General features: G+C 40.4%; 1 protein-coding gene across 2 annotated transcripts in view; it reads left to right on the top strand.

Moving 5' to 3' along the window:
- Positions 1–10,186, top strand: part of ADAM9 (ADAM metallopeptidase domain 9) — a 116,965-nt gene that overhangs the window by 26,317 nt on the left and 80,462 nt on the right. For both annotated transcript variants that reach the window (XR_001003861.1, XM_011960675.1), the window contains exons 8-11: positions 344–415; positions 1,792–1,961; positions 4,341–4,422; positions 5,211–5,344. Coding sequence is in view for 1 of the 2 variants with exons in the window: in XM_011960675.1 (XP_011816065.1) it covers positions 344–415; positions 1,792–1,961; positions 4,341–4,422; positions 5,211–5,344 (458 nt within the window). In the remaining variant the exon portion in view is untranslated. The remainder of the gene's footprint in view (positions 1–343; positions 416–1,791; positions 1,962–4,340; positions 4,423–5,210; positions 5,345–10,186) is intronic.

Here is a 10,186-nt window from a genome sequence, read left to right as displayed (position 1 = left end):
GATGGAGTTTCACTCTTTCTCCCAGGCTGGAGTGAAGTGGCGGGATCTTGGCTCACTGCAACTTCCGCCCCGCCACCGGGTTCAAGCGATTCTCCCGACTTAGCCTCCTGAGTAGCTAGGATTATGGGTACCTGCCACCACACCTGGCTAATTTTTGTATTTTTAATAGAGAGAAGGTTTCGTCATGTTGGCTAGGCTGGTCTCGAACTCCTGACCTCAGGTGATCTACCCTCCTGGGCCTCCCAAAGTGCTAGGATTACAGGCCTGAGGTACTGCACCCGGCCTTACGTTTCTATTCTTAAACTACTTTGGTGATAATGATTCTCCTTCTTTGCTTTTCCAGTATGACATGATGGGAAGAAATCAGACTGCTGTGAGAGAAGAGATGATTCTCCTGGCAAACTACTTGGATAGTGTAAGTTGTATTTTCTATCAACCAGGATGATTCTGTCCTATTCTTTCAGTCTCAGAACAGACTTTAAAAATGTCTCATTTTGAGTTCTGATTTTCATAGGGCCTCAATGGCTCAGTCTTTAGGAGGTCTGCTTTCTGGTTTGTTTTGTAACTCTTTTTAATGTATACAGGAAAGTACCAGTGTAGAAAGACTTTGAGAAGAGCAAGAGATTTCATATTACCATTTACTTTATCTGCAGAGTAGCTAGGCTTAGGTGCTTTGGCATTTATGGAAAGATCTTTGAATTCTTGTCGAATGCATCTTATTTTGAATAAGGCTGCCTTCTATCCTGAAAACACGATACGACAATATTTGTGTGTGTGTGCTTGTGTGTGAGTTTGGTTTGAGATTTTGGAGTTCATCCAGTGGGAGATGCTAAAGAATTCGATATATGTTCTTATAAGATAATTTTATCTACAAAGCTGATATGAACACCAAGCGTGATAGTGATGATAATGATGACGATGATGATGATAGCATTCACTTGAGTACTTACAGTGTGCTAGACACTGAGCTAAGTGCTTTACATTTATTAACCCATTTACTCCTCATAGTACCCCTATGAAATTATGAGTTCCACAGTCCTTTTTCTCAAACCTCTGATGTACCTATGATTAAAATGTTAGATAAAAGTTTAGAAAAACAGTGTGATTCACTCTGTATATAACACCTCTTGGGGTAGCAGCACCTCGTAATCAGACTCACTGATATTTCTGCAGTGAAATATAGGAGTATTTACATTAATGGGTTAAATGTGGACTGTGAATTGGCTTGCATTATATCAGGGCAAATTTTGGAAGCAGTTTTACCAAAAACTTAATTTCCAGAGTTTGTCAGATTTTAGAATAGAAGATAATAAGGATTTTGAATCTCTGTTACTATCATTTTATGGTTGAGGAAACTGAGACTATTGAGAGGTTAAAGTCTTATTGTATTTTTTTTATTTTTGAGATGGAGTCTTGCTCTGTTGCCCAGGCTGGAGTCCAGTGGCAAAATCTTGGCTCGCTGCAAACTCTGCCTCCCGGGTTCAAGCGATTCTCCTGCCTCAGCCTCCCAAGCAGCTGGGATTACAGGCATGCACCACCATGCCCAGCTAATTTTTCCATTTTAGTACAGACGGGATTTCACCATATTGGCCAGGTTGGTCTCGAACTCCTGATCTCAGGTGATCCACCTGCCTTGGCCTCCCAAGCGCCCAAAGTCTCATTGTGTTAAAGTAAAGATTGTTTTTTTGGCAGGGGAGTTTTAATTTAAGTAGCCGTGTTACTTCATGTGGTTAAAAGATTTTTCTCACATTCTTTACTATATTTTACATACTTTTATTTCTCTCTTCCCAGATGTATATTATGTTAAATATTCGAATTGTGCTAGTTGGACTGGAGATTTGGACCAATGGAAACCTGATCAACATAGCTGGGGGTGCTGGTGATGTGCTGGGGAACTTCGTGCAGTGGCGGGAAAAGTTTCTTATCACACGTCGGAGACATGACAGTGCACAGCTAGTTCTGTAAGTATTTTTTTTTAAACTACTATTAATGAAATGATCAAAATAATAATTTTTGCTTATTTTCTTGCATTGTAATTGTATTCTCTTGAGGTTTTGGGTGTTCATTTAAATGAGGAAAACTTAGCTTGATGTGGCATTATCATGAGACCTCTTCTATCTTAGATTCCTGTCACCTTTCTCCCATGTCCTCCTTTTTTCTTGGGTTTACTTTCTCATTTGGGTATAGTGTGTTTTCTACTAGTTTTTTGTGAGCAGATATATGGAAAGAAAACATTTTGACCTCGTGTGTGTCTGAAAATATGTTTTCCCAGTTTCGGAACAGAATTTAAAATTTATCTTAATTTGAGTTCTGATTATTCTAGGGCCTAAGTAACTCAGTATTTCCTAGGCATGCTTTGAGTTTCTCTTTTTATTTTTTGAGACAGAATCTCACTCTGTTGGCCAGGCCAGAGTCCAGTGGCACGATCTTGGCTCACTGCAGCCTCTGCCTCCCGGGCCGAAGCAATTCTCCTGCCTCAGCCTCCCAGCTAGCTGGGATTGTAGGTGCCTGCCCCCACCCCCGGCTAATTTTTGTATTGTGGTAGAGACAGGGTCTCACCATGTTGACCAGGCTGGTCTTGAACTCCTGACCTCAGGTGATCCACCCATCTCAGCCTCCTACAGTGCTGGGATTATAGGTGTGACACTGGGTATAAAATTCTCTCCATGAAATCCTTTTTCTTCACGATTTTGAAGGCATTGCTCTTTTGTCTTTTTTGTCCCAGCATTACTATTGGGAAGTCTGAAACATTCTGATTGCTGACCTTTTGTATGTGGCCTGTTTTTCCCCCGTCACTGGAAACTTGTAGGATCTTTTCTTGGTTCCCAGGTTTCTGAATTTTCCTGATGATGTGTTTTGGTGTGGGTCTTGGTTTTTAGTGAAATCGTATGCTCACGCATCCTTGTACCAGTGAGAATGCCATCTAGTTCACTAGATACTAAAAGGAGCAGGTGTCAAGCATACTCACTATTTCTTGCCCAACCACACCCTCCAAATCATCTTAACCCCCTGTTTGTGTGGTCTCCGTCTCTCCTGTTGGAGACATTTCCCAGATACTTGATGATTTTTAGTTATTTGTTTACAGTTGAGAATGGGGTTCTGAAAAGCTTTTTGGAAGCCTTGAGTCCATGAGTGCATTTTGGGAACTATGAGTTCATTATAGGGTGGTCTGGCTGGAATGTTTCCTTGTCAATCTCCTTGTGTCAGTACTTCTGGTCATCTTCTCCTGGCTGGTCAGATGGCCCAGAGAATGATTTATCCATTCATTTAAAATGTATTTATTGGGTGTATACCCCAGGCATTGGGACATAGCAGTGAACAAAACTGGCAAAAATTCCTGCTCTCATGGAGTCCATGTTCTGGTGGAGGAGATTGGCCATAAATGAGATAAATAAGTACATGTAGTATGTTAACCAATGATAAGTGGTAAGGAGAAAAATAAAACAGGGAGGGTAGATATAAAAGCATTGGAAGAATGAGGTTGAATTTTGAGGTGACATGGCCTGGCCAGGGAGATGCCTTCTGAGTAAAGACCTGAAGGAGGTAAGGGAATGAGTCTGGGTTATATTAATATTAGGGAAGAGAGGTCCAGGCAGAGAGAACAGGTGCTGAGGTACAGGTGTGTAGGGTGTGATTGGGAATCACATGGGGCCCACCCAGATTTTTTTTTTTTTTAATTTTAGAGACAGAGTCTCATTCTGTCACCTAGGCTGGAGTGTAGTGGTGCAGTCTTGGCTCACTGCAACCTCTGCCTCCTGGGTTCAAGTGATTCTTCTGCTTCAGCCTCCCAATTTGCTGGGATTACAGGTGTGTGCCACCATGGCTGGCTAATTTTCGTATTTGTTTTTTTAGTAGAGATGGGGGTTTCATGATGTTGGCCAGGCTGGTCTCAAACCTCAGGTGATCTGCCCACCTCGGCCTCCCAAAGTACTGGGATTGCAGGCATGAGCCACTACTTCTGGCCCATCCTGACTTTCATGTTCACCCTGCTCACTGCGTGCAGCTGCCCGTGTAAACATATTCATTTCCTTCGTTATCTGTCTCTCCTCACTAAATTGTGTGAATAAATAAACCTAATGTATTTTAGGAGAGGTTTCATCTAGAAGGTAAAAAGAAACAAACTTGTCTCGGTATCCAGAAAGTGTCTTCATTTGTCTGAAAAAATTAATAAGAAGGGGATAAGGCATAATTATATTCTGATTTTAGATTTTTTTTTTTTTTGCCATTTTTCTGCCATGTTTTGTAGGTTCTCCTAATCCAGTTGAGATTATTCGTAAAATAAAAGCAACATGTTCCTTCTTTCCCCAAGAACATTTTTTAACTTTAACATTTTCATTTAGAAAGAAAGGTTTTGGTGGAACTGCAGGAATGGCATTTGTGGGAACAGTGTGTTCAAGGAGCCACGCAGGCGGGATTAATGTGGTACGTTGTTCTTGATGTTTAACTTTGGATGTTTGCACTGGGACAATATCTAGCATTTATTGACTGTGTACTTTGTCTCCTGGTCCTTAAAACGATATTTTGGGTGTTATGAGGAACACAGTAGAAGTGGCAGATGGGTTCTTTCCCTAGAGACTGGGTCAAGTTTTTAAATATGTATTATGTGTTTATTAGCTCTTTTCTTTTTTATTTATTTTACTTTAAGTTCTGGGATACATGTGCAGACTATGCAGGTTTGTTACATAGGTATACATGTGCCATGGTGGTTTGCTGCACCTATCAACCCATCATCTAGGTTTTAAGCCCCACATGCATTAGGTATTTGTCCTAATGCTCTCCCTCTACTTGCTCCCCACCTCCTGACAGGCCCCGGTGTGTGATGTTCCCCTCCCTGTGTCCATGTGTTCTCATTGTTCAACTCCCACTTATGAATGTAGCTCTTTACTTTTTATGGGTGAAGAAACATGTACTCCATTTTAGATAATTAAATTAGAACCATCACCTTGTTTTCCTATAAACTACCATGAGTAATCTGTTGGTGCTAAAGTGGTTATCTCTTGCTTGAAGGATCCATGTCCATCCTCAGTGTGTGATTCATGTTACTTTCTTACTAGACTGAAATGTATAAAGACTGTTGTTGGATGCTTCATTTATTATACAGGCTGTCAACAGTGTAGTGAATAAATTTCCATTTGTGAAAAAATAATCTGAGCAGCAAAACATTTTCTTTGTGTTCAGAAACCTAATTACTACCTTCCTGTTCTGAACAGTTTGGGCAAATCACTGTGGAGACATTTGCTTCCATTGTTGCTCATGAGTTGGGTCATAATCTTGGAATGAATCACGATGATGGGAGAGATTGTTCCTGTGGAGCAAAGAGCTGCATCATGAATTCAGGAGCATCGTGAGTACTTGGGTCCTTTTTTCTTCTCCTTTATATGGTATTATAGATCCATGTTTCTTACACTGTGAGGGATATTCATGTCTACATTGGGAAAACAGGAAATGTTATTTCTGGTTCCCTGAAATTAATTACATGACACACCAATGATAAGTCTTTTTTTTTTTTCCAGCCTTTTAGATTCAGGGAGTACATGTGGAGGTTTGTTACCTGATGTATTGCATTTTTTTTTTTTTTTTTTTTTGAGACAGAGTCTTGCTCTGCCACCCAGGCTGGAGTGCAGTGACCAGATCTCGGCTCACTGCAAGCTCCGCCTCCCGGGTTTACGCCATTCTCCTGCCTCAGCCTCCCAAGCAGCTGGGACTACAGGCGCCCGCCACCTGGCCCGGCTAGTTTTTTGTATTTTTCAGTAGAGATGGGGTTTCACCGTGTTAGCCAGGATGGTCTCGATCTCCTGACCTCGTGATCCGCCCACCTCGGCCTCCCAAAGTGCTGGGATTACAGGCTTGAGCCACCGCGCCCGGCCTGAAGTCTATTTTTAATTTAATAATTCCAGAGAGCTTTAAGAGGCAACACTTATATAGGCACAAGTATGTAACTACACTCTTTCTGTAAACCAATTATAGACTGAAAGTGTAAGAATGTGGCAAAGTTTATATCTGAATTAGAAATTAGGAGGGAGTTTCTGCTAGGTTCAGTGTGGATTAGATTTCATTGAAGGACTGTGTAAGAAATTTCTTCACAAACCCCTTTTTGAGAAAGTGCTGCATTGTCACTGTAGGTAGAAGAGATCCTGACATACTTCTATTTACAAACCCTGTTTTATAGAGATAAAGGTGGGAGGCAAGACAGAGAAGAGGAGAGAGAATGGTTAACATTTATTAAGCTCTTTTTATGTGCAGGCAGTGTTGTAGGCTTTTAAAAGGTGTCCACTCACTTAGTACTCATCAGTGAAATGAGGTGCACATACTTTATCTCCATTGCAGATGAGGAAACTGAGGTCACACATCGAAATTGCTGACTGGGATTCAAAGTCAGGAAGTCAGAGCCTGTGATCTGATCTTAGAACCCTTTCCTGTCCCAGAGCTAAAAAATAATTATAATAGAAGGTCCCATGGTGGTTGGGTGTCAGAAATGTAGATTTCTAATGCAAATTCATTGTAATGCCAATGAGGCTCTTTCCTGATTTAGAAGGCAGGAGTCCTAAGCAGAGAGCTGAACCTAACTGTAGTGCGTACGTGTGTAGATGCTGAGCCTGAGTGAAAATTAGATATGAGAGATGATATCTTTAACAAATACAGGATGGACATGGACGTGGTGGCTCATGCCTATGATCTCAGCACTTAGGGAGGATCACTTGAGACCAGGAGTTCAGGACTAACCTGGGCAACACAGTGAGACCCTGTCTCTAAAAAAAAAAAATTAAAAAATTAACTGGGTGTGTTGGTGCATGCCTGTAGTCCCAGCTACTCAGGAGGTTGAGGCAGGAGGATCACTTGAGCCCAGGAGTTCAAGGCTGCAGTGAGCTATGATTATGCCACTGCATTCCAGCCTGGGCAACAGAGCAATACCCTATTTCAAAACAAACAAACAAACAAACACAGATGAAGATTTCACATAGGGAATATCTGTGGCCGCAAGTGTTCATGCCCCTTCCCACCTCCCTCAGGCTCCTGAAGCACTGACAGAGTAATAAAAACTTCTGTCAACCAGCCTTTCAGCTGAAGATCTGAGTGGACAAGACAATTTTAATCACATGCTAGTATAAAGGGAAGCACTCAAGCAGAATTTACAGTTTTTGAACAAATACTAGGCTCAAAAATAGATATGGAAGAGTTAAAAATAGTACTTACAAAAATCCATGCTTCATAAAAAAAAAAATTAGGTACTTAAGGAAAGTCATATGTTTGTAAAAGATTTCCTGTAGGAGAGGGAAGTAAATTTAGGATTTGCTTTGGCCAGCAGTGAAGTTGAGAAAGACGTCAGTTCAGGGAAACAAGAAATGAGTAATGAACAATGAGGTAAGTCAATAGATTAAAATAAAAAAGAAGCATTCAGAGGTAAGGAGGGAATGTTATGAAACAGTGCCATAGTGGAATTTAATATGGTATAGGAAGCAATGAAGAGTGGACCCATACTTTATTTACCAACTTGTCAAACATTTATTGAGCACTGACTACCTGCTAGACTTTGTTCTCGGCACTTGGAATACCTCAGTGAGTTACATCGACTCACCCTTGAAGGAGTTTACATTTGGGGGGGAAGACAATCTATAAACATAAGAAAATCAGTAATAGAGTGTTAGAAGGCGATAAGTGCTATGGGAAATGAAATAGAGCAGAATGTGGAGGATTGGGAGGGCCGAGGGTGGTGAAACAACAGAACAGGCCTCAGTATGACAAAGCTGGATGTTAATAACAGAAACCTGAGTGAGTTGGTATTTAAAACCACTCCCCTAAAGTAAACTCTGTGTCAAACAGACTTAATATTTAAAATATTTTGAGGAGAATGGTATTTTGAATATTATATTTAAAACTTAGTGCATATTGACATTTAAATATGAAGATAACGTAATCTCAGATTTAAGGTATCCATCATTTTCCCCAAGGGAAGAGTCAAAAAAGTGTTGTTGTTGTTGTTTTTTTGGTTGATTTGAATGTGTATAAACTTCCTAGGGATACAGTAGATAGAAAGGGAGTGAACTGTTTGTTACTGGATATTGGAGAGTCTCTGTAGCTGCAGGGGAGACTGACCCCATAGGAGTTGAGGTAGAGGGACACTGATAACATGAGGACACTGATAACATGAGGTAGAGGGACAATGATAACACTGATAATAGAGAGGATTCCAGGGGAATTATTCAGCGTTATTCTCCCAGTGACTTCTTATCTCTTGAATAGAAGTGGCCAAAGTGAGTACCTATGTCTTGTCCAGCTTAGTGGGAAAGCTTTTGATTTTTCACTGTGGAGTATGATGTTGGCTGTGGGCTTTTCATATATGGCCTTTATTATATTGAAGTGATTTCCCTTTTCCTAGTTTGTTGAGATTTTTTGTTGTGAAAGAATGTTGAATGCCTTTTTGGCACCTGTTGAGATGATTATGTGACTTTGATCCTTGATTCTGTTAACGTGGTGTTAATACATTTTTGTGTGTTGAACCATCCTTGTATTGCAGATATAAATCTCACTTGGTTGGAGGGCCTGATGTTTCTGATGTGTTGTTGAGTTCTGTTTGCTAGTATTTGTTTCGAGGATTTTTACATTTATGTTGCTAGGGATATTGACTGTTAATTTTCTTTTCTGGTTGTCTCTTGTCTGACTTTGATATTAGGGTGATGCTGGGCTCATAAAATGAGTTTGGAAGTGTTCCTTCCTCTTCAATATTTTGAGAAGACTGTTTTTTTTTTTTTTTTTTTTTTTTTTTTTAGCAGTTTTAGGTTCGCAGAATAATCAAGAGGAAAGTAGAAAGACTCCTCTCATATACTTTCTGTCCCCACACTTGCATAGTCTCTCCATTTCAACATCCCTAAACAGAGGGGTATGATTGTTAAAACTGACAAACCTACATTGACACATGTTGATTTCTCAAAGTCCATACTTTATGGTTCACTCTTGGTGTTGTGCATTCTATGGGTATGGACAAGTGTATGATGATAAGTATCCCTCATTATGGTATCATACAGAATATATCCATCGCCCTAAAAAGTCCTCTGTGGTCCACCTAGTCATCTCTCCCTACCCCTCCAACCCTTGGCAACTGCTAGTCTTTTTACTGTATCTGTAGTTTTGTGTTTTCCAGAATATCATATATTTAGAATCATGCAGTATGTTACCATTTTACATTGGCTTCTTTCACTTAGCAATATGCATTTAAGGTTCCTCTGTGTCTTTTCATGTCTTGATAGCTCATTTATTTGTAGTGCTGAATAATATCCCATTATTTGGATGTACCACAGTTTGACCATTTACCTACCAAAGGACATGTTGGTTGCTGCTAAGCTTTGGCAATTATGAAAAAAGCTGCTGTAAGTGTCTGTGTGCAGGGTTTTGTGTGACCATGTTTTCAGCTCCTTTGGATAAATACCAAGGGATGCGATTGCTGGATCATATGTTAAGAGAGTATGTTTAGTTTTGTAAGAAACTGCCAAATTGTCTTCCAAAGTAGCTGTACTATTTTGTATTCCCACCAACAGTGAATGAGAATTGCTTTTGCTCTACATCTTTGTCAGAATTTGGTGTTGTCAGTGTTCTGGATTTTGGCCATTCCTGTAGGCATGTAGTGGTATCTCATTGTTTCAATTTACATTTCCCTGATGACATAGGATGTAGATGATCTTTTTGTGTGTTTATTGGCCTTCTGTATATCTTCTTTGTGGCATCTGTGAAGGTCTTTGGCCCATTGTTTAATCAAATTGTTTCTTTTCTTATTTTTTAGTTTTAAGAGTTCTTTGCATACTTTGCATAAGAATCTTTTATCAAATACGTCTTTTACAAAATATTTTCTACTAGTCTGTAGCTTATCTTCTCACTCTTTTAATATTGTCTTTCACTGAGCATACATTTAATATTTTATTTTATTTTATTTTTGAGACGGAGTCTCGCTCTGTCGCCCAGGCTGGAGTGCAGTGGCCAGATCTCAGCTCACTGCAAGCTCCGCCTCCCAGGTTTACGCCATTGTCCTGCCTCAGCTTCCCGAGCAGCTGGGACTACAGGCGCCCGCCACCTGGCCCGGCTAGTTTTTTTGTTTTTTCAGTAGAGATGGGGTTTCACCGTGTTAGCCAGGATGGTCTGGATCTCCTGACCTTGTGATCCGCCCACCTTGGCCTCCCAAAGTGCTGGGATTACA

The sequence above is a fragment of the Colobus angolensis genome, unplaced genomic scaffold, assembly GCF_000951035.1.
Source record: "Colobus angolensis palliatus isolate OR3802 unplaced genomic scaffold, Cang.pa_1.0 Scaffold52, whole genome shotgun sequence".
Classification (NCBI taxonomy): domain Eukaryota; kingdom Metazoa; phylum Chordata; class Mammalia; order Primates; family Cercopithecidae; genus Colobus; species Colobus angolensis.
Note: the sequence above shows the minus strand (reverse complement) of the source record. Positions and strands in the feature narration are given on the sequence as shown.